The sequence below is a fragment of the Haliotis cracherodii genome, unplaced genomic scaffold (assembly GCF_022045235.1).
Source record: "Haliotis cracherodii isolate W230 unplaced genomic scaffold, xgHalCrac1.p SCAF_1, whole genome shotgun sequence".
Classification (NCBI taxonomy): Eukaryota; Metazoa; Mollusca; class Gastropoda; order Lepetellida; family Haliotidae; genus Haliotis; species Haliotis cracherodii.
The window spans coordinates 53,935,540-53,961,407 of record NW_027266264.1 but is presented as its reverse complement, the minus strand read 5'-3'; the positions used below and the strand labels follow the sequence as shown (position 1 = coordinate 53,961,407).

The 25,868-nt window shown below is 42.3% G+C and overlaps 1 protein-coding gene across 1 annotated transcript in view; it reads right to left on the bottom strand.

Annotated features, from left to right (window-relative positions):
* LOC139479429 (scavenger receptor cysteine-rich domain-containing protein DMBT1-like) overlaps window positions 1–25,868 on the bottom strand; it is a 102,172-nt gene that overhangs the window by 36,563 nt on the left and 39,741 nt on the right. Inside the window, exons 2-11 of the mRNA XM_071262283.1 lie at window positions 24,893–24,949; window positions 10,845–11,011; window positions 8,634–8,805; window positions 7,556–7,725; window positions 7,048–7,210; window positions 5,991–6,365; window positions 4,671–4,973; window positions 3,688–4,005; window positions 2,950–3,270; window positions 859–1,170 (exon numbers count right to left, since the gene is read on the bottom strand). Coding sequence (XP_071118384.1) covers window positions 859–1,170; window positions 2,950–3,270; window positions 3,688–4,005; window positions 4,671–4,973; window positions 5,991–6,365; window positions 7,048–7,210; window positions 7,556–7,725; window positions 8,634–8,805; window positions 10,845–11,011; window positions 24,893–24,949 — 2,358 coding nt within the window. The remainder of the gene's footprint in view (window positions 1–858; window positions 1,171–2,949; window positions 3,271–3,687; window positions 4,006–4,670; window positions 4,974–5,990; window positions 6,366–7,047; window positions 7,211–7,555; window positions 7,726–8,633; window positions 8,806–10,844; window positions 11,012–24,892; window positions 24,950–25,868) is intronic.

Below are 25,868 nucleotides of genomic sequence, written 5' to 3'. Positions count from 1 at the left end.
AATAGAACCTAAACAAAACAAAGCCAAACAAACACAAAAACAACAAGAAAACACACAAACCACCCTTAACTCTCTGAAAGGCATCGCGTATTATAGCAAATTGATGTTTATTCTGCACCATACTTCAGAGAGTGAATGAGTGAGTGAGTATGGTTTTTGGAAATATTCCAGCAATATCGCGACGGGGGACACCCGACATTGACTCTTCTGGGGAATCGAACTTCAGCCAGAAACCTGTTAGCCAATACCCCCTACATCTATCCATGTCGGATCGTTCGGATAAACCAGCCATGGGAACGAGTGAGTGAGTGAGTTAGGCTTAACGCCAATTTTAACAGTATTCAAGTCATATCACGGCGTGTCAGCTTAATGTGGGAGGAAAGCCCGAAGTGATGCAGGTCTCAGACGTTTACCACTTCGGTGAAACCCACGAGCACGGGTATGGTGCTTACAAACCTAGAAACATAATCGGGGCGAACCGGGATTCGAACCCACAATCATAGGTTTCTGGCGTGCCCAAGGGACGGAACTCTGCACAGCGAATCGCGGCGACAGACGACTTGGCCACCCGTGCCCCCATGGGAACGAAGAATGATCATTAGGGTCAGTGAGTAGACATTGTGTTACTCGGAAGTCAACAAGTTTCCAGTTCCATCACCGCGGCCAGGAAATGATGGAACTAGGGGTTGATAGCATGAGTAACACTCGTTGGTACAACGGCGTACAATCACCCAGTTCACACACTGTATCCACCCGAGCCCGATAGGTTGGGCTACATGGGCCTATTCTGACCGGTACAATCATCTGGATAAACAGGGCTACGTTGTTCTCATTAAAACTCCACACATCGACACTCACCTTCTCCGCTGTAGCACAGCACACCACCAGCCTGCAGTGATGTGCAGAGTTCCTGTCCTTTCGGACAATCCTCCAGTTTGCTCTCACTGCCGTCACAGTTGATCTCACTGATGAAGAACGGCCCTGCATAGTTTCCAGCATATCTGTAAGCTATTCCTCCTGTGTGCCCGAGCTCCTTACACGTAACGTTGGCGTCGTGGTCATCCCAGTACTTGTCACACACGTAACCCCATGTCTGATGCTTGCGTGCCCGAAGTCTCCCAGAGGCCTGGTCAGTCTCTATGTTACCGCCTTCAAGCTTGTACTTGTCGCCTGTGGAGTATATAGAATGAGTGAGTGAGTGTGAGTGAGTTTGGTTTAACGCCGCTTTTAACAGTATTCCAGTTATATCGTGGCGTGTCAGCTTAATGTGGGAGGAAAGCCCGAAGTGATGCAGGTCTCAGACGTTTACAACGTTGGTGAAACCCACGAGCACGGGTATGGTGCTGACTAACAAAGAAACATAATCGGGGCGAACCTGGATTCGAACAAACGATCATAGGTTTCTGGCGCGCCCATGGGACGCAACCCTGCACAGCGAATTGTGGCGACTAAGACGACTTGGCCACCCGTGCCTCCCAGAATGAATGAATACTGTTTAATGCCACTGTCGGTCATATTCAAGGGGTTTAACGGGGCCCGTAAATGATCGAGCCTGGACCAAACAATCCAGTGATTCATATCATGAGCATCGATCCACGCAATAGGGATACGATGACACGTGGTCAACGAATTAAGTTACCAAGCATGACCGCCCGATCTGTTGTGTCGTCTTTTGCGAAGAACATAGGCTGCTAGATTACTAGGGAACCAATTCTACCCTAGAATGTGATTAATCTACCACGGATTCCAAGAGAGGAACGAAGCAGTGAATGAATAAGGTTTTGGCCCGTACATATTAGAGTCATTATATAAACGTCAATGTCTCATGAGTACTTATCGTCATATAACAACGGCAGCACAAGAACGAATCACAAATCACTGTTGGACATGACAACAAGTGTTCTGTAAAATGGATAAGTACATGTTGTTTGTTTGTTTGTTTGTTTGTTGTTTAACGCCACACTCAACAATATTCCAGCTACATGACGACGGTCAGTAAATAATCGAGTCTGGACCAGACAATGCAGTGAGCATTGATCCATACAATGGCGATCGATGACATGCATCAACCAAGTCAGCGAGCCTGACCACCGATCCCGTCAGTCGCCTCTTACGACAAGCAAGGGTTGTGCTGAAGACCTATACGTCCTGCTACGTCAGTAACTGTCCAGGTCGCCATTCAGATGACCTAAGAAAATATTCCACGTCCATTAAAGGGGGCGGCCAAATGATTGAGCCTGGACCAGACATAAATAGAATCAGCAATGTCTTCCGGGTTTGATAACGTCATCGGAATTGATTTCAATAAATAACATGGCTTATCTCCCTTTGATTATGATGTAACAGGTACTCATAAACGGAGAATCAACTTAACCAATGTATATTCAGAAACATTTGCTTCATTGAAAACTTCCTGAATTATTCATCGAATCATGTTCAATACTCCCCTAACCACACATCTCAAATTTACCTTGAATTGTTCATTGAATCATGTTCAATATTCCATTACAAATGTTTAAATACATCTCAAACTTACGTTGAATTGTTCATTTGATCATGTTCAATACGTGTATGTCATGACCGATGTTACATACGTGTCAAAGTTTCGTGTTAACACATTTAATGAGTGAGTGTGTATAGTTTTACGCCGTTTTTAGCAATATTCCAGCAATATCACGGCGGGGGATACCAGAAATGGGCTTCACCCATTGTAGCCATGTCGGAAATCGAACCCAGGTCTTCGGCGTGACGAGCGAACGCTTTAGCCACTAGGCTACCCGACCGCCCCGTCAACACACATTTTGAAAAGTCCCGAAGACAAAACTGAAAACACAATACAAGTGTGATGTGAACTTTGTAAGCAGTGTTCTGTTTTGCCGGACTCTGCTCCCTATTATCCGACTATATATAAACGTTGTAAACAATCAGGATGACAGTGACAGAACTCACCGTCGACAACAGTGTCATAACAAGCCACTGACGCATAGGAGATGCTGTAGGGTAGACAAGTTGCTGTCAACGACTTGTCATAGTCACAGTTTAACAGCGACGTCTCGTTACCGCTACAGGTGATGTTAGGCCGGACGCTGTCCATTCTCTGCCGGCCGAACACCCCCAGGGGGAGAGCCTGGCCGTTCTTGAAGCCCAGCTCTGTGCACACAACCTTCGCAGCCTTGTTATCAAAACCGGTTCTTCCGCAAACTGTGGCCCAGCGTCCTCGACTGTAGATCTGAACCACCCCCACGCTGTGTGTCCCGGGGGTGAGGCGGACTGAAAGGGGTGAAGTAATTTCCGGTGAGTGAGTGAGTGAGTGAGTGAGTGAGTGAGTGAGTACGTATGGTTTAACGTCGCTTTGAACAGTATTTCATTTATTTCACGGCGTATGAGCTTGATATAGGGGGAAAGGGATGCGAGTAAAACCCATGACAAAATAAGCACCATAAGCAGGCCAGATCTTGGATTCAAACTCTTGAGCACAGGATCCTGGCACTCAAAAGGGACGCAACTTACTGAGGCGCGTTAGTTCACAGAATTATGTATACAAATATCCCTGTACCTACATGATACAAAAGTTACTTTTAACTTGTAATTAAAGAAACACCCGTTTCAGACGCCGGCATAAATGTTAATTTTCAAGTTCGTGTTATTAGACGTACAAATTTGGACCAACAGGTTATGTGGACATACCATTCCTGTAGCATCGGACCCCCGCATCGTTCTGATGGTCAGCGCACTGGTCAGTGCTCTTCCCCCAGCCCTTGCTGTCACACTTGAACAAGGAATCGTCACCGAAACCACACGTGACGCTACTCAGCCACACCGACCCTGACCCTGGCTGGACGTCAGCGTTCATGGCCCGGCCGTCTGTATATCCCACCATCTGACAAACCACGGAGGATTCCTCGTCCGACCAGCCGTCGTTGCAGATGGTGCCGTTGACACCGTCGTAGGAGATGTCCACTCTGCCGTAGCCAGCCTTGGGGTTGTCGAGGCTCACGGTCACACCTAGATAGGTGAAGCAAAGTTTATTAAGTACACTTTTGCGAGCAATTGTAAGTATGTCTTTTTCAAATTTCAGTGCAAAAGAGTTTGTTTGTTGGTTGTTTAACGCCGCGCTCAGCGATATTCTAGCTATATGACGGCGGTCGGTAAATAATCGAATCTAGACCAGAAAATCCAGTTCTTGACATCATGATCATCGATCCACGAAACTGGGATACGATGACATGCATCAACCAAATCAGCGAGCCTGACCACCCGATCCCGTTAGCCGCCTCTTACTATACTGCTAAAAGAAAGTTAAGGATCACCGTACTTTTTCCAAATCAATAAAGTTAATACAGTCAACTACGGTTATAACGAACACGCTTATAACGAACTGACGGATATAACGAACTTACTTTTTGGTCCCGACTATTTGCTGTAGTTATGCTGTATATATGCTTATAACGAACTACGTTTATAACGAACTAAAATTAGTAGTCCCTTTGAGTTCGTTATAACCGTACTTTACTGTACGTCATATGATAAATTGACAATAGTAATTTGAAAGAATCTGGTTATCATGGCATGACGGGTTAACCATAGTACAAGTAATCTGAAAGAATCGGGCGATCATTACTATTTTTGTTAGTAGTATATACATGATGGGGAAGGCGGTCGGTACTCACTGGTGTTGTAACAGAGGACATGCGCCGGGGTGCAGGTGTACACTGACTCCCCCCACTCGCCGGTATTGCAGTCAAGGACATTGGTCTCATTGCCCACGCATGTGATGTCGGTCAGCCACGGGGGGAGGTTGTCACGGGAGGTGTCCCCGAACGCCTTGCCTCCCTTGTAGCCAAGCATTCGACACACCACGCTCGCCTCCCGGTCACTCCACTTGTCGGAACACACCTGGCCCCATAGACCAAGATGATATATTTCCACCCTTCCCCAGTTGTCGGCACCATCGGATAAGCGGACTTCCGTAGCTGGAACAAACATGTCATCATTCAAAGCTCTGGTAATATGTTTCTATTAAAGACATTTTCAATTAACTTGTTTGGGAAGGCTGTTTCAAAAGTTTGAAAATTATTAAATTATTATATTAACAAATTAAGAACAAATTGTAACATCCCGTTAACATTTTGTATGTTTGTTGTTCAACGCCGCTATATGACGACGGTCTGTCAAAAACTCTAGACTGGACCTGTTAATCCAGCGACTGACATCATGGGCATCGATCTACGCAATTGGGAGTCGATGATATGCATCAAGCATTTATTGAACCTGACCACCCGATCCCGTTAGTCGCCTCTTACGACAAGCATGGGTTACAGAAGACCAATTCACGGGTCATCGCGTTAAAAAAAGATGAGGAAGGAGACACGTTGGAATGTCTGACAACAAATGGTTGACAATAGGCATTTTATCACTCTCACAAGTTTTGGAGTGAGTGAGTGAGTTGGGTTTAACGCCGCTTTTAACATTATTCCAGTCATATCACGGCGTGTCAGCTTAATGTGGGAGGAAAGCCCGAAGTGATGCAGGTCTCAGACGTTTACCACTTTGGTGAAACCCACGAGCACGGGTATAGTGCTGACAAACCTAGAAACATAATCGGGGCGAACCGGGATTCGAACCCACAATCATAGGTTTCTGGTGGGGCCAAGGGACGCAACTCTGCACAGCGAATCGCGGCGCCTTAGATGACTAGGCCACCCGTGCCCCCCACAAGTTTTGGAGTCAAATACATTCGCATTGCTTAATAAGTGATTTTCTTTTAGAATTTTCGAACATCTAAGTATAAGCTTTGTTTGTAGCACTCAGCAATATTCCAGCTATATGACGACGGTCTGTAAATAATCGAGCCTGGACCAGAAAATCTAGTGATTGATATGATGAGCATCGATCTACTCAAAAGGGATACGATGACATGTAGCAACCAAGTCATCGAGCTTGACCACCCGATTCCGTTAGTCGCAAGTTTGTCTCCATCTGTTACTTACAGTTGTCAACTTCATCAATGGAGGTGTTGTAGCAGATGACAGAAGCCGACGACAGGGTTGAACATCCCCTCCCTGACCTGACCATGGGGCAGTCGGCCAGACGGTTCTCCGTCCCCGTGCAGTTGACGCTGCTGTAGGAGTTGACGGTCCTCCCCGTGCTCCAGGGGTGTTTCCCCCATGGACTCCCCCACATGTTTCCGGCCAGGGCTGACCCTTGTAACGCCATGCCGTCCACGAAGCCGAGCTCGCGGCACGTGACCTTGGCGTCGTTTGCTGTCCACCCTTTGTCGCACACCTCCATCCACCCTTCCCCTGCCTTCCATAGCTCTACGCCACCTACGTTGCGGATGGTCAAACTTTTGGACCTTAGTCGAACTGCAATGAGAATAATTAATCTCAAGGCTTATCTCCCTTTGATTATGATGTAACAGGTACTCATAAACGGAGAATCAACTTAACCAGTATATATTCAGAAACATTTGCTTCATTGAAAACTTCCTGAATTATTCATTGAATCATGTTCAATACGCCATGAACCATATTACACACATCTCAAATTTACCTTGAATTGTTCATTGAATCATGTTCAATATTCCATTAAAAATGTTTAAATACATCTCAAACTTACGTTGAATTGTTCATTTGATCATGTTCAATACGTGTATGTCATGACCGATGTTACATACGTGTCAAAGTTTCGTGTTAACACATTTAATGAGTGAGTGTGTATAGTTTTACGCCTCTTTTAGCAATATTGCAGCAATATCACGGCGGGGGACACCGGAAATGGGCTTCACACATTGTACCCATTTGTGTAATCGATCCTGCGTCTTTGGCGTGACGAGCGAACGCTTTAGCCACTAAACTACCCCACCGCCCTTACAGCTGCAGGTCTGACTAAACTCAGGCCCTGTCTTCAAACCTGCTGCTTATCGTTACAAATAAATCGACAAGTAAATTCACTGCAGGCCATAACGGACATTTGAAACTTCGGGTCCGACACAAGATCTACCTGCCATGGGCCTACGGACAGGCGCTTATTTTAGACTGCCTGTACCTGTGGTATTGAAGCAGACAACGCCCACATCCTCCTCCCTCCCACAGTCATGTGTCCTCCAACTGTTGTGACGACACTGCAGCAGGGACGCCTCTCCTCCACGGCAATTGACCTCATCTAAGTACGTCCTTTCGCCATTCCGAAATCCCTCCTCGGTCAGACGCTGAAACAGACTGGCCGAGTTAGCTGGGTATAGATGAACACAGAGCTTTTCTCGAGACATCAACAACAGTTGTCATTCTAAATATTTCAAAAAATACTATCTCTATTACACCAGTGCCATAAATATTGTATTTTGGCTGTCATCGCTCTAAAGAATATTTAGATTTCCAACAGAAATCCTCTTCACTGTCGACTATACATAATTAGTCAACCCAGACTTCCTGATGAGGTCAGAGATCTAGCGTAAACTAGGATTCGAAATAAGCGAATTCTTCCAGAAATTAATTGGATTTGCCGTAATGCTACGTCTCTTGTTTCACGAACTATCCTGTTTTGAATAGCTCACCTGTCCGTATGTGTAGCCGAAGTATTTACATGCAATGCCAGCAGCGTTCTCGTTGAACAGGTCGTCACAGACGCTGCCATACTTCATTTTGCCCAATGCCACCTCAAGTCGCCCCCAGATGGTGTTGAGGGCGTTGTCCATGGACCCCTCCTGCAGCTGCATCTTGAACACTGAAACAGACGACATACAATCGTATGTTTGTCTTTTAAAGCCGTACTCAGGAATATTCCAGCCATATGACGGCGGTCTGTTAATAATCGAGCATGGACCAGACAATCCAATGATTGACATCATGAGCATCAACCTGCATGGGTTGTTCAGAGAGCCTAAACAACCGAACAATAATACGACGGATGGAGCAATAATAATTTACCATTCTGTCAAACTCAATGGAGTCAGATCTTTACCGCGTGAAGATCTGATGACAAATCCATAAAATTTCGATCTTATCGAAAACATCGTGATAGAGCATACAAAATACCATCGATAATATACTCATCTGGATGCAGATGTCACAGCGCTGAGAAACAACAGGCTGTCAACAACAATATTATAAAAGCGCGGTTTTATGTTCTTGCACTCGGAACTGCCCAATTAACTTCATTTTCGAAATACAGAAATCAGATATGCCGTTCTGAATGTTTCGCTCATTGTACCGAGCATTTAGAAGCTTGGGGGCGAATTGGCTGATTAGAAAGATCTCCAAGGTGTCCTCAGATCTTCACACCGAAAGGTGTAAAAGATGTAATGTTAATGAGATTGACGTTCTGTTCCAATGTGGGTGATCGAACATGGGTATGTGGGAGTCCCCCTGTGCCCATGAAAGCACAAAGTATGACAACACTATACAATTATTCTAAGGCATATACAAAATTATGATCTTTTTAATTATTACTTGGAACGTCAAAATTCAATCGTTTGAGACAAAAGTAAAGTATTTACAATAATCAGACATTTTGACCCGCCGATACACATTAAGTCACCGAGGTGACAGGTTTGTTCTGCGCGTGTCCGTTGTAGGTGTTAAGCGAGTAAATGTTGATCTGTGAATAATGGCTATAGTTTGCGGCGTTCATACCTCCGTCGGTGCTGTTGTAACAGTATACGCCAACATCTTCAGTGTGGTCGCAGTCGTGGTCCTTCCACGTGCTCTTCCTGCATTTATCAAGATCTGTCTCCGTCCCTCGACACTCCACGTCGTCGAGAAAGACAGCACCGGAGCCGCTGCCGAAGTACGCCTTGGCAATTGCCTGCACGGAGGAAAGAAAGAGTGAGTGAGATAGTGAGGGTGGAGTTATTGCGTCAGTGAGTATATTTTACCCTGCTTTTAGCAATATTCAAGCAATATCACGTCGGGGACACGGAAAATGGTCTACACACATAGTATTCATATGGGGAATCGTACCCGTGCTCTCGCTTTTACGAGTGAACGCTTTAAGTCTATGAGATGGGTTGCGGTGAGGTGAGATGGGGTTTAACGTCGCATCCAAGATTATTGCACTTATATAGCGACGTGGTGAGATGGGTTGGGTAAGTGTGTAGGTGTACGTAGTTCAAATGAGCAGTGAGGTGAAATTGGTTTAAAATCGCGTTCAAGAACGTGTGTGACTTGTACTTGTCACGACTTTACAGTGCTAGCTCAAGGAGATAGCAGGCCGTAATGTAACAATGATGTACCTTCATAGCATGCCAGAGATGAGGTGATACACTTCTCAGACATATAGCGACGTGCATGCACGTGTGTGACTTGTACTTGTCACGACTTTACAGTGCTAGCTCACGAAGCTACCAGGCCGCAATGTAACAATGATACCCACTCATACACAGTACACTGTCTCCGTGACGGCAAGTCCTTGTTTTATTCCCTTAATGCCGAACGCCAGGCAGGGTCACAACAAGTACCATGTATTTTAACGTCTTTTGGTATGACGCGGCCGGGAATTGAACCACCGGCTTCCGCACTCCGGGCAGACGCTTTCTTCATTGGACCACAGGGCGGTCGTTTTAGTGTGATATAGTTGTACTACCAGGTCAATAGTGTTGAGATCGTCTATTGAGCTACATGTACCTTCATAGCATGCCGGGGGCACGGGTGGCCCACTCGTTTTAGGCGCCGCGATTCGCTGTGCAGAGTTGCCTCCCTTGGGCACGCCAGAAACCTATGATTGTGGGTTCGAATCCCGGTTCGTCCCGATTATGTTTCTAGGTTTGTAAGCACCATAACCGTGCTCGTGGGTTTCACCGAAGTGGTAAACGTCTGAGACCTGCATCACTTCGGGCATTCCTCCCACATTAAGCTGACACGCCGGGATATAACTGGAATACTGTTAAAAGCGGCGTTAAACCAAACTCACTCATTCACTCATAGCATGCCAGATCACATGTCAGTGTCAGGTGTAACGCCGCTATGGCAGTACTCTAGTTATATCATGGCTTGTCAGCATAATGTGGGTTTTGTTTGTTTGTTTGTCGTTGAACGCCGCACTCAACAATATTCCAGTGGACCCATATGACAGCGGTCTGTAAATAATCGAGTCTGGATCAGACAATCCAATGATTGACATCATGAGCATGGATCCACGCAATTGGGATACGATGACATGCATCAACAAAGTCAGCGAGCCTGACCACCTGATCCCGTAAGTCGTCTCTTACGACGAGTATAGTCGACTTTTACGGCAAGCATGCAGAAAACCTATTCTACCCCGGATCTTCAAGGGGCGGCTTAATTTGGGAGGAAAGTCCAAAGGGATTCAGGTTTTAGACGTTTACCACTTTGGTGAAACCAACGAGCTCGGGTATGGTGCTGACAAACCTAGATGTATATATATTCAAGGCGAACCGGGATTCCCAAGGGACGCAACTCACAGTGAATTGCGGCGCCTTGGGCGACTTGCCCACAGGAACGCGTTATTGGTCAATAAATAAAAATTTACTGACCAATAACGAGTTCCTGTGGAATGGCCACCCCTGCCCCAGTCGGTAGAGTCATGATGCTAGTATGATGGACACAAGAATCTCAACACGACATTCGGTTAAGATAACTATCATAATAAAGGCGACGCAACGTGTACACTGCCAAGAGCCAGCTCCATTGCAGCATTGTGTCACATTCTTGACGCTTTGTGGGGTATGATATGCGCTGTATGGAGCTCGAGAGGACACCTGCTGCAGTTTCGCGAATCAATGAATGACTTTATATATGTGACAGTATATTTTATTAATAAAGTTAATATCGAAAAGATAACTGATCAAGATGAACACATGTTGGACGTGTGTGAATACCAACCTCTCCATCTGTGAAACCGAAGCCACGGCACACTACAATGGCAGCACTTTTGTTGAAGAAGTCGTCACATATTGTCCCCCACGTCGTTCCGCCGTCGTTGGAGACCTCCACTCGCCCCGATCTGTATGCGGCTGCCGTCTCGCCGTTCACGATGCGGGTCTGCAAACCTGGGCAACACAATGATGCGACTTTAAAACATACAGTAAATAAGTTTGTACCCTTAAGGGCATCTTCCCGAGTCAAGGGAATTAACTGACTGTAAAAGTGGACGTTTCCCAGTTACGGCGGAGTGCTGACAAAAATATTCGGGCTGAGCCGGGGTTCGAACCAACGGGAGTGAACTCCACTTACTTAAACAGACTATAATTTTGCATGCACTGGACTGTTAATCCTAATCCTCTTATAGCCAATTAAAGTGCAGGCAAAAAGAGACTACACCGCTGATAGCTGTCTGGCGTGCCCAAGGGACGCAACAGCGGATTGCGCGCCTAAGACCACTGGGCCACCGTGTCCCGTGTTTATGGAAAGGTATGTTGTTGTTTTCTGTTTTGTGGGTATAAAAGTTATGATGGGAGGATTAAACGATCTCATACTTAAATATACCTGAAAGAAGAAACACGTATTTAGACAATGTCAGGATAAGCAAATTAGCCTGTGAAAATTATTGCTTTTCCACTGATGCAGGTTTGACCGAATATTACACTTGCTGTGTGATGGTAACCACAACATCTCATGAATACGCGCATTTCTTGTTGTAAAATTTAAACAGGACAGCACGTCATAATGTAGACACGAGAGTTATGTACACCCGGAAACCCCACAGGGTATGAGTGTAAAGTGAGGATCAGATGTTTGTTTGTTTGTTTGTTTGTTGTATAACGCCGTACTCAGGAATATTCCAGCTATATGACGGCGGTCTGTAAATACTCGAGTCTGGACAAGAAAATCCAGTTCTTGACATTATGAGCATCGATCCACGCACTTGGGATCAGCGAGGCTGGGGGATCAGATGTAACCGAATTTTGTGTGTGTGTGTGTGTGTGTGTGTGTGTGTGTGTGTGTGTGTGTGTGTGTGTGTGTTAAAGATGCAAGTCTGCTGCGAAATGCGGCGCATTAGACTGATCACGTGACGAAAAACAATCTTGATCCTGCTTGATAATATTGGTGACAGAATGTACCACTTTCGTTGTTTTTCTCCTATAACATCAAAGCTTGTTGGGGATAGTTGTTCCTATCCCCAGGCGGAAGACATAACATTATTTAATGTAAACATATTTGTGTTTACGGGTGAATTTATTCAACACGACGAATACCAACGTTCAGCCGACACATTATCAAAGGAAGCAATCAAGAGATACCCAATAGGTGGAGGACCTTACGTATCATGTGACATGACTACGTCATACTGGATATTCCCTTTTTGCGCACAATATCAGTGTTATGGCTATCTTAACACCTTGGTTGAATGTATCTCGCAAAATAAGGACTTATGGGTAGAAAAATCCCCGCGATGTTAAACTTAATACAAGGCTTATTTTGTTACTAAAGCCAGTGATGTAGGTCTTAGACGTTTATATTGTACCACTTTGGTGAAACACACGAGCACGGGTATAGTACTGACAAACCTACGAACAGAATCGGGGCCAACCGCAATCACAGGTTTCTGGCGTACCCAAGGGACGCAACTGAGCGCATCAAATTGCACGCCTTAATGCGAGATTTGTTCTGTAAGACCACACTGTCTGTTCTAAGTTATGTTCACAAAATAGACCAAAGTTTTGAATACCGGAAATTGTGGTCGCTGCGTTATAACAGAAGGAGAAAAAGAGTTTTCTGGCAACCCTTTCACTCTTTGTGGCCTTATCAGTTATATAAATACTGTATGTAGCTAGTATGTCCTCATCGTGTAAAAACTATTTTTGAGGAATGCACACTGATCGCGTTCTAAGATTTTACATGATGCATACAATGATGTGTTCAACTGTATTTGTGTGACTATTCAGCAATGTAAATTTAAAGAACTTTGTTAAAATATTGCATCATTCTCGTAAGATTGTACTTTTTGTAATCAAGTTACATAATTACTTCTGTGTTCTGAAATGTATTCATGCTAGGAAGTGAACGTGTAATCTGAGGTACATGGGACAATCATTTGAAATACACGTATCATTCAGCCGCAGCATGTACTCGTGTTAACACGGGTCTTGAAATAAAAGAATACTGAAGTCACTATGAATACATATTAGAGAGGTGTCTTAATATTTTCATGGTTGTCATGTATTTTCTAACGAGTGCAATAATCGTAAATGATGTATATGACACGGATCTTAATACCATTAAATCTAGTTTGACCGGGATTCGATTCATCCCAAGTTTCATACGCTCCTAACTTTTCGTTCATAGGTAAATGGAAGATAGCCATGTTGTAACGTGGAATGGATAGTGTGTGAAAACGAGCACGGCAGCTTGTGGGCGGGGCATATCGGTCGGGACTGGATCGGTTTGTTGGTAACACAGGGCGAGAAGATGCACAGTGCTGTGTACTGCCAATCACCACACGCACAAGGATGTGTGAATCACAGGGAGTGACACAGAAAAAGCAATTTTCACAGTTCCTGATATTGCACATTACCCTTTAGCTAACCGATGATCTGCTACAACATATAATATCTGTATCATTAAAATCCTGACATAGTTAACGCTTAATAATTAAACAATCCGTTCTTATAAGTACCCTTTCAATAATAAATGCCTTAATATCAGATACATTTACAGACCGGTGAAGAACCGGGGTAGAATCGGTCTTCAGCAACCTATGCTTGCCGTAAAAGGTGACTATTCTTGTCATAAGAGGCGACTAACGGGATCGGGTGGTCAGGTACGCTGACTTGGTTGATGCATGTCATCGTATCCCAACAGCGTAGATCGATGCTCATGGTGTCATACACTGGATTGCCTGGTCCAGACTCGATTACTTACAGGCCGCTGTCATGTAGCTGGGATATTTCTTAGTGTGGCGTTAAACAACAAAAAAACAAAACAAAATCATATAGGGAAACAGTTACGCAAATCCGGCCCTTGCAGTTGATTCGCGTTTGTTTTGAAGGTGTAAAATCCGTCTTTTGTTCCTGTGGTACAACTGTCATATCCATACAATGTAAGGGGGAAGTTGCGCTTTTGTGCATACGATCAGTATAAACATACTTGAGGACAGTACAGGTACCTCGTCTGAAAGCACGACGTGAGAATACACGCTGTGTTGTTACACTGGAATTTCGAAACGTTGTTTTGTATGTGCATACATTTGGAGTAATGGTAATCCTGTTTGTCGTTAAGTTTAGCTTCTCATCTGGAAAACCAACAAAGGTTACACCCATGCATTAACACAAAACAATATGAATCCGGCCACACCCCCTTCCCCATTATACAAGTGTGACTCTGCAGTTTCTCCCACGAAAATAGGTAACATATATGCCCCATGGACATCCAACGGACCGTGACACAAGGTGAAAAGGGCATTTCAGATGGTCCGATAAGCGACACAAAGCTGTCAATATTATCTCATTCTCAAGCCATTCTCATTCTCATACCTGCCAATTTTCCGAGGCAAGCGGGGATTTTAACGCCATTAGGACACGTCTTTCCCCTTCCATATCTTTGTGGGGGTTATTTTACAGCGCGTTAAAACATCTTTAATTGAGAGGTATAAAGATGAAATGTCCCGTGATGGTCATTACCGTTATCCGTATAATCGTCGACTGTCGACCATCAACTTGGAGGTACTGTCTGTGGTCAGTTAATGTTCTGCTTAGTGATACGGGTTCTTTAGGAAGGGCATTTTCAGCCTATATCTACAAGACGAATTACTTGTAATATGGCCTATTGTACTTGTGCAGCTTAAATCTACTGACTGCTTTCTGGACATAATTCTCTTTTGCACCATAGAGCTTTCTTAAATTGCTCTCTAACACGGGGAATATCTGTACAGGATAGGATGACCTTTCATGTATAATTACAAAGCAACACGAGATTTAACTGAGAGGAGCATGTTAATACCATTATAGTTTCCTTGTCAGTGCATACTTTACAAAAATAAAGGGTGAGTAAGCGAGTTGGGTTTCACGTCGCTTTGAACAGTATTCCAGTTTTATCATGACCTGTCAGCATCTTGTGGAAGGGAATGGAGGTCTCAGACTTTGTGAAACCCACGAGCAAGGGTATGGTGCTGAAAATCTTAGAAACATGATCAGGGCGAACCGAGGTTCCTAGTGCAAGCTCCTCACAGCGATAGTCCGCAAGCGGAGCTCTCTACACTATCGCTGCCACCAGTCAAAACTCCCCACTGTGATAGGTGGCCCCAACCATGCTTGGAGTTGAACTCGCAACCGAATGACCGTTATGTTTACAAACAAGTGACAACTGTCGTGACGCCGAATACACTTACCGCTGATAAATTACTTTCTTTCTTTGTCAATTTGAATTTTTATTTCACTAAAAGTATCATCTTTAATTGAAACAGTAAGAATGTAAGGGGGAATTTGGTTGATGTTCCGTTAGTCTGCAATCTCGAACCAACCTGATTATTAAAACAAAAAAGTAAATTCATCTGGAAAACATGGTCAGTCGTAAACCTTTTCAAAATGAAAAATGATGGCATTCCCAAAGACATAAACCAAAGTGTAAACGTTACTACATTTGGGGTTAGAGGGCAAATTTCAAGATTCTTGTTATGACCGCGCCCAATGGCAGCGATGTTACCGAGAGTGTAACGAAGGAGTCACGCGCTGGGAAGGAGCTTGGTTCCTAGTGTGCGTAAGGGACGCAACTCTGCATAGCCATTTGTGGCTCTTCAGATGACAAGGCCCCCCTTGCCAACCACGAAAATAAAGATGAAGACGGTGAAAGATGTCAGCGATAAGTTTTATGACAAAGAGATAAGACTGTGTTTGATGTGTGAAGGGCGTCAACATCGACGCTGATGTAACTTCATCCACGTATGATCTTGTACCAGCCCCAGTGTCTGTATATCTACATCAGGAAACAACCATGAAATGAATAGGTCTTCAGCAATCCACGCTTGCCGTAAAAGGCGACTATGCTTGTCGTAAGAGGCGACTAACGGAATCGGGTGGTCAGGTTCGGAGTCTTGGTTGATGCATGTCATCGCATTCCAATCGAGTGGATAGATGCTCATGATATCAATCACTGGATTGCCATATCCAGGCTCGATTAACAGACCGCTGTCACATAGCTGAACTTATACTGAGTGCGGCGTTAAAAAACAAACATTCAAACGAAACAAACAACATCAGGAAACAATATTACACAGGTACCCGTGACAAAAAGAGTGAGTGAGCATATTTTTTCGCCGCATTTAGTAATATTCCAGCAATATCACGGCGGGGGACACCAGAAATGGGCTTCACACATTGTACCCATGATGGGAATCGAACCCGGGTCTTCGGCGTGACGTGCGAACGCTTTAACCACTAGGCTACCCGACCGCCCCGTGAGACACAAAGGAACCCACAGACAGACATGTGTACGACAAAGGACTCGCATACCTAATATCACTCTTTCAGTTTTTACACATTCTTTTATGAACCCAAGCGTAGCTGTTTACACACCAAGGAACAGAGCTTTTATATCCATATACAGTATCGTCGAGATGAACAACGTTCATACATATTTTTTGTTTATGTTTTACCTACTTCGGTTGACTTCCCCAGGTGGCACATGAAGCCGCTTTGTGCTTTGGAAATAGGATCGCGAAGGGTCATGGGAATAGGTAGAAGTGTCTAGACATACGAAGTACCTTGACAAAAGGGTACTGAATGTATTCGTGGATTACAATGAAAGACTTACGTTAAACAATACGTCAAAGACAACTCGGAAAAAATCACACACCGATACAATGGGTTTAACTCATCTAGAAATGGTGCAGTGAAATCGAACACGGGTCTTCGGCGTGACGAGCAAACGCGTTAACACAAGGCTACTCCACCGCCCCTTAGATGACCCACCTAATGTTGTGACCATTGGTCAGCTTGACCTAAGAAGTCCCTCCTGGTTCGATGACCGGATATTGATATTGGGTTTCATAGAAGATTTGGCGAGTGACATTGATGGCTTACTGTACACTAAGGTTGGGTACGGTTTGAGGGAATATACATAAGAATAAATTAACCCGGCCTCAACGCTAGACTGAGCCGGGCCACTTGGCGGTCCAGTTACACTGTACACGACTGTATCTTACATGGGCATCTGACTATGGGACAGTCCCTCGTAAAGCCGCAACACTTTCTAAGGCTTGACATATATATTTTTATTGAATTGTTCAGATACACTGTGAATAAAAGAAGAAACTGTGCCTACAAAGATACTTTTTCATGTAAATACCCTTTCATGTAAATACCCTTTCATGTAGGTACCCTTTCATGTAAACACTCTAAATGTAAATACCCTTTCATGTAAACACTCTAAATGTAAATACCCTTTCATGTAAACACTCTAAATGTAAATACCCTTTCATGTAAACACTCTAAATGTAAATACCCTTTCATGTAAACACTCTAAATGTAAATACCCTTTCATGTAGGTACCCTTTCATGTAAACACTCTAAATGTAAATACCCTTTCATGTAAATACCCTTTCATGTAAATACCCTTTCATGTAAACACTCTAAATGTAAATACCCTTTCATGTAAACACTCTAAATGTAAATACCCTTTCATGTAGGTACCCTTTCATGTAAATACCCTTTCATGTAAACACTCTAAATGTAAATATCCTTTCATGTAAACACTCTAAATGTAAATACCCTTTCATGTAAACACTCTAAATGTAAATACCCTTTCATGTAAATACTCTAAATGTAAATACCCTTTCATGTAAACACTCTAAATGTAAATACCCTTTCATGTAAATACCCTTTCATGTAAACACTCTAAATGTAAATACCCTTTCATGTAAACACCCTTTCATGTAAACACTCTAAATGTAAATACCCTTTCATGTAAACACCCTTTCATGTAAACACTCTAAATGTAAATATCCTTTCATGTAAACACTCTAAATGTAAATACCCTTTCATGTAAACACTCTAAATGTAAATACCCTTTCATGTAAACACTCTAAATGTAAATACCCTTTCATGTAAACACTCTAAATGTAAATATCCTTTCATGTAAACACTCTAAATGTAAATACCCTTTCATGTAAACACTCTAAATGTAAATACCCTTTCATGTAAACACTCTAAATGTAAATACCCTTTCAAAACCTGATTCAGAACGAAAACCAACCATAAAACCAAAACGAAACAACAAACACACCAAAAACATGTAAATTTGCTGTCTTTTATTGCATTTAAAGTTTCTTAGCTAACAACCTTCCTGACTGCTTGTATATTTCCTGTTTAATAGACACCGGGAATAGACTTCAGATATTGAACTCATATGGGGAATCAAACCCGGACATTTGTCGTGATGAGCGAACGCTTTAACCATCAGTCTCCACATCGCTCCCTCATGTAAACGAAAACTCGATGCCTATATGTACAGCAATGTCGTGACAGTTTTCCAATAACACGTTGTTTCTGCGAGCTACAGCGATCTTGTCAAGTCACCCTGGAGCTATCCTTAATCATGCCTTTCAAACTGCCAAGGTGGAATCGATCAATCACGTTTCAAAAACGAAAGAGACAAAATATATACTTATGACGTCATCCACCAGCTGTTGATGTATTTAATAAAATATGAAACATTGCATTTTTCTTTTGGGCAGATCAGACAAACGAAAGGATCTGTTTAGCCCAAGGAAACATGTTGACAAAGATATATTTGATATTTGCAAGATAAACGATCAGATTATCCAATTTATGGAAAGAAAATAGGACACGGGCTAAAAGCCGAAGTACGCATTTAAGGAAGCCATGTTTCGATACCAAATTTTTTGCAGCAGCGATTACACTAATAGCTTCAGCAACCCATGCTTGTCGTAAGAGGCGACTAACGGGATCGGGTGGTCAGGCTTGCTGACTTGGTTGATGCATGTCGTATCCCAACTGCGTGTCTCAATGCTCATGATGTCAATCATTGAATTGCCTGGCCCAGACTCGATTATTTACCGAACGCTGTCTTATAGCTGGAATATTGCTAAGTGCGGTGTTAAACAGCAAACAAACAGACAAACAAACAAATAGCTTGGGTGTAGGTTAGTGTAAAAACACGCATGGCAGTATAATGTTTATTCAATTAACCGTTTATTATGAGATACGTTCATTAGAGATCTTGAACTGTTGACGTGTCCAGAAGAGAATTCCACTCTGACGTATTTAGACCACGTGTAACTTTAGGTCTTCCAGTCTTTCGGTACTCGATGACTACCTTTTCTTGGACAGAGTAAAAGCTTTTCATTTCACAAGATGTTTACATGTTTGTTGACATGTTGTCACGGCATAAGGAATAACAAAATGAAGACGATTAAACTTGTCACGTTCATACAACACGCCTCTTTGTATGCTTGCTATATATAAGTCCCTGTGATCAATGGGACCACTGTCTCTTCCTCGTGTATATGTACCCCGTTTTGAAGTGATCTATTCACACACTCGTCACCGATATTTTCCACGCCCGACGGAATCAACAAAATAATTGAGGTGTTTATATGAGGACATGGAGACTATATTTTGCGTTAAACCATTCAGGTGGTTTCTGGCAACCTTTCTTTAATAATGAAGGCTTCTATTTACCAAATGAGAGACAAGTTATTATTAATGGTCTTAAATGAAATTAAAGCGCAGAAGTTACCAAAACAAAAAAACACTTTTGATGGATTAGTTTGCGAACGTTGTACAATGTCGTACACACGATTTATAACTTAAAAAAAACTCGAGAAAAACGTCAACATTAAACAACATCCTTCTTTGAACAGAAGCCTCTCGTTGATTGTTGCCACAGCGGACCCCTAACATGCAATACACATTTCCCCATGCATCATAAACCATGCGAATAAACTGCGCCAGAAACGCGTTCTCGTATAATACTTGATACTAAGAATCATCTCAGTATTCGTACCATCATCGGAAGGACCTCCTTTGACGTTTACAGCCACATAAATGTGACAAGGATGATGCGAGAGTGTAAATTTATAGGAATGCTGTAGAAAAGAACAGGATAGTCAACCTAATATGTTTTGTCTTAAGACCACCAAGACGAATGACAAGATTTAAGTAGTGCTAGTATGATGACTTATGTACGGTTATGGGGATTTACGTGGTACTCGTAGACTTACGTCTGAGCATTATTCTTATTTACGGGGCATTATAATGTTGATTTATTCTAAGCAGTATGATGATTAATTGGGAGAAATGGTTGTTTATGGGCTTCTTATTACGGCTGACCCCTTAGTCAATTCATCATGTGCGTAATACTTTACAACAACGTAACCTCTTTAATTCTGAAACTTGCCAATGTGAAATCTTCCGGATTATCAAATTTCCGGAATATGGAATGTCTGTTTTGGGATAACTTCACACTTAATACAGGTAGATATTCTCAACAGTAATAATCAGGAAAACAGGATTTCCAGACAAACGGGACTCCATAGTATTACGTCGCTTTTTTGCGATGGGTGTTTCTCGTTATACTTGAAACGTGCTATCACCTCATTGTTCACTCCGTAATCAATCATCGGACATACTTCACAGTTCAGTGAATAGATCGTCATCTACCATTGTAAACACTGTGATCATCTAGCAACGGTGGTTGCAGGGTGAGTGAAACAAGGCAAGCAGCCTCTTAAGTACTGGATATGTTTTAATGCTCCAGCCTTAGGCAACAGAAGATGGCCTGTTATATCTCCAAGTCAGTCTTCCTCCCCCAGGATAAATGACTGTACCTGGAGAATGACGGTGACATCAATATTCACGTATCCTGATGAAGTCTGTGCTAGGCCCCCATCACTGTACCAGGAACATGTGGACAATATACAGAAAACTTGAGTGCCAGTGATGGACTTTTAATACATTGCATTTAGACATATATAAAGGGCGAACGTAGAAAGATGTGGTGGGTCCATCACTCTGTGTTTATTGCCATTAAGATAACAACTATTCTTTTGATGAAAGGTGTTGGTTTGCAATATAATCAAAAGTTATTTACTTATTGTGCTTTTTAAAATGCAAATGACTTGTATGTGTTGTTAATTGTTTTCGGTGCATGTTCTTTCAGAATTTATAACGGGCACAGACTAGTCACGATGGCACTGACATTGAATTTTAAATATATTTGCTTCAATGCTTCGATATTAACGTGCGATGTATTCCACGTTAATACAATGTTTTCGTCCAAACACAAAATGTATAACGGTTTCATTTTATACAAGAAAGAAACGTGCTTCCTTTTTCATTGCGGGTTACAATTTGCAGACACAGGACAAACGTAGAAGTATCAACTAAACACACTGGTTATGATAAAAAAGACTGAGACTGTTTACAAGACTACACATTTAACCTATGAATGCGAACAATTTGAACATTGAAGTCTAGGTATGAGTAACTTCACTCATTATAGGACATCAGTAAAACTAAAAACAGAGACAATTATTATGGAGGAGGAATGCTCTTGTCATAACATAAGAGGACCGCCTCCGTGGTCTAGTGGTAGAGCGTCCGCCCCGAGAGCGGAAAGTCGTTGGGTCGATCCTCGGCCGTGGCATACCAAAAGACGTTAAACTTTGTACTTGTTGTTACCCTGCCTGACGCTCGGCATTAAGGGGCTAAACCAAGGACTGGTTGGCTCGGAGTCAGTATGCCGCGTCTGAGTTACAATGGGGCGTGGTATATCATTTGGCTAGCACGATAAAATCGGCGTTAGTCCGGACTAGTTTAAGCAGCCGCACACACAATATAAGTGCAAAAATCTTGGAAGTGACGTTAAACCCCATTTAACCTTCACTTTATACCTTAAAAAGATTGGAATATGGTCCCTTCTTTCCTAACATGAATGTTTCTTCATCTCTGAATGATTCAGCATATCAAGGTTCAATGCTACCTTTGATCAGATTCCCGTTCTCATATTTCAAATTTTGTATTTCCAAAAGAAGATACCAAATATCAAAATTCCGATAACCTAAATTGCAAATATATCAACATCAGATAGTGAACACATTTAAGACAAGTAATCAGTAACATGGTGACACCTTGCCCAACCGAGACCGTGGTCTTCTGTCATTGTCTCAAACCTTCTCGTATCGTTAACACTGTGACCGTTTCATTCGGCATGACTTGTCGCTTGTGTTCGGGGAGCGGCGTGATATATGCACCTCAATGACCAAGGCGACCACATAACCTTGACCCCCGTCACCCGGATAAATCCTGAGGATTACATCCTTGATATTAATGGTTGGCGTCTGACAATGCCGGACCGCGGGTTGTCCATAAATTGTACACGGACAAGGAAATGAATTGACAGTTAAACCCCTTTTGCACAACAAGGCACGACTATGGCTAGTGGACTGAGTGTTACGTAAGGAACGTCCCGTTTACAAGGGTTGTATCCAAAACAAGAATTCGTATATTGACACTGAACTCTTTTTTAAGAAATCTATGAATTTAAGTTTGTGAGAACACATGGAATAAAGAACTGAAGTATATGCTTTTTGCTTTGAGCCAGTGCACATGTACTAACAGTATTACAGCTAGATCTACATTGAAGTAAAGCATTACAGCGTTCCATACAACACAGCCTTAAAGCGCGAGCGGATCACAGCAATGGTTGATGTTGTTTATTAACGTATTGGGGCCACCGGCCCTTGATACATTTGCGGAGCATACAAAACATTTTCCTCACAGAGCGCATAGATGGAGCTGCAGTCACATATATTACATCTCAGCAATAAATCTACATGTACACACACGTCCAACTCGCTGGCTATATAAGAAATGTAATGTTACGAACTTAGGAAGGCGAAATCAACAAGTCGCGATATCAATCATTGTCACAATGAATATTAAGTTACAATCATGGTTCAACTCAAACATACAAAACCAATTGAGTATTTTTTTAAAATCACCTGGATGATGAATGATATAAACTTAGCCGAAAATAGGTCCGGCCTTCAGGGAGTGGGGCACACTTTGTGCCTGAGAGTTCAACGTGACTGTCAGCATTGTGTGTGTTATTCTCGGTGTGTTAGTGTAAGTCAACAGATGCGATACAACTAGTACCATCATCAAATGAAATCTTACTCTTATACTCCTTACATATATAAATATATATGTGTTGAATGGGACCTTTGTTAACTTGATACGAACTACATGTGGATCAGGTTGAGTGACACCAAGGTTACATTGCGCATGCATCTGAATATGGCTGTTCCAAATAAGAAGTTTTCCATGGCGCAGTTCAATGAAATCTATGCCTTCTTTAACGTCGCGTCTAATAATATTGCAGTTACCGTATTCGACGTAATAAGTACCCGGGGCGCTCTCAAAATATGAAATAGTGGGCTCTTATTAGAATATTATTTTGGTGAAAAAAAACAGAGTTGAAAGATCGTAGATTTCAGGTTTTATGCTGACAGCCTGAAATGTTTCTATACGACAGATATATTTTTCCAGAAATTAATTGCTCATAACTAAGGGTGCATATAACACACGACTGTGTATTATAAACGAATAAATAAGTCTTGTGTACATTGATCAAACGGAAGGGGTGCTAATTGCGATTGTTCACTAGCTAATATTATTATAAAATATCCATTGGCGATAATTAGAGCGGGGCCCTTATTACGTCAAATACGGTATAGATATATATATATTTCATCGGACATCGTTGGATGAAAGTTAAAGGCTAGCTGAATATGTGTACAGATATTTGGCCAGGTCCTAGATGACCTGGGGATCGGCACCTCCTTAACCCCTCAAGGTCATCATTATCTGTGAGGTTTGTTCCTCCATGATCCGACAACAAGCACGTTGTATTCCTACACGGCTCCAGATCTCGTCTCAGACCTTCTGATTGGAGAGAGCCTGAGATGTCATTTACTATGTGTTCATCCGCTTATGTCGCACAGAAAGTAGAGCATTTAGACCAGATGACTTATAACGTGTTCTGCTTGCCGTTGATACAAAATAGTACAGCCATTTTCTTACGTGCGATGCAAAACCCTATGTATGGTTTATTCTCGTTTGTTTGTCTAAACGTTTGTTTCTTCTAGTTTTTCGCCGCCTTCTTATTTACTTGTTCAGAGAATGTCCGAAAAGTAAGCAGAATATGGCCGATTATAGGAAGTGAATTCAATCTCTCTGCGGGTTTTAACACCATACCTGTATTATAAGTCCCACCAAAGTGGTAACGTCAAAGACATGCCACACTTAGCTGACATGTTGTGACGTAAGAATGAAATTCATTCACTCAGTCACTCAGTTTCTGCTTTGAACAACATTAAAACAGGGATATGGATGTATGTCTGTGAGTCATTGTCGATGGCGCATCACGAAATCAATTCTATCTTTAGATGGGGACTGTTGAATAAATAAAAGCTACAAAAACAACTTCAATTATTATATGAAATATCTACTGATATCTACTGACTATATCATAAGCATGTGCTTATAAATCTTTTAAATAATGATGATACCAGGTGTTCACGAAAAGGTGAGTGTATCCTGGAGATTCCAGCCTAGTTCGGCAAGGGTGGAAACTGGATTTTTAAAGTCAGTTAACTCACTTGACTCAGGAAGATGTAAGATTCAAATGTAGTAATTTCGGTTCATGGGACTATTTTCTCAGAGGGTGTATCGTGTGAGCTTGGTGCATTATCTTTAATATCGATCAACGGATTTTGTGCCAAATTTTGACATGAGAAGGTGGATGGCAATTGTTAGTCTAGAGCGCGTCCTTGTTTATCTAAAACGTTCTTACTTGGAATACGAGTATAGTCAATATGAATTGATTTTATCGTTGGTTAATTAGGTTTCCGTTGTCACATGGTGTCAAACGAGGGTGTGCTGTAGAAAATGTTGATAACTTGTGTGTCTCACCTGCTGGTGCCGGTGTTGTGGTCGAGTTTGATGATGTAGCAGGTGCCGCTGTTTGTGCTGAAAAAGTACGTTAAATGGATTAAGTCATCGTTTGGCATAATGAAATAGTAGGTGACATGGATAAGTCATTGTTTGTCATAATGAAGTAGTAGGTGACATGGATAAGTCATTGTTTGTCATAATGAAATAATAGGTGACATGGATAAGTCATTGTTTGTCATAATGAAATAGTGCGTGACATGGATAAGTCATTGTTTGTCGTAATGAAATAGTGCGTGACATGGATAAGTCATTGTTTGTCATAATGAAATAGTGCGTGACATGGATAAGTCATTGTTTGTCATAATGAAGTAGTAGGTGACATGGATAAGTCATCGTTTGTCATAATGAGGTAGTAGGTGACATGGATAAGTCATTGTTTGTCATAATGAAATAGTAGGTGACATGGATAAGTCATTGTTTGTCATAATGAAATAATAGGTGACATGGATAAGTCATTGTTTGTCATAATGAAATAGTGCGTGACATGGATAAGTCATTGTTTGTCGTAATGAAATAGTGCGTGACATGGATAAGTCATTGTTTGTCATAATGAAATAGTGCGTGACATGGATAAGTCATTGTTTGTCATAATGAAGTAGTAGGTGACATGGATAAGTCATCGTTTGTCATAATGAAATAGTAGGTGACATGGATAAGTCATTGTTTGTCATAATGAAGTAGTAGGTGACATGGATAAGTCATCGTTTGTCATAATGAAGTAGTAGGTGACATGGATAAGTCATTGTTTGTCGTAATGAAATAGTGCGTGACATGGATAAGTCATTGTTTGTCATAATGAAATAGTACGTGACATGGATAAGTCAATGTCTGTCATCATGAAATCATGAAATAATACATGATATGGATTAAGTCATGTCTGGCATAGTTAAATCGTGCGTGATATGGATTAAATCATTGTTTGACATCATGATTA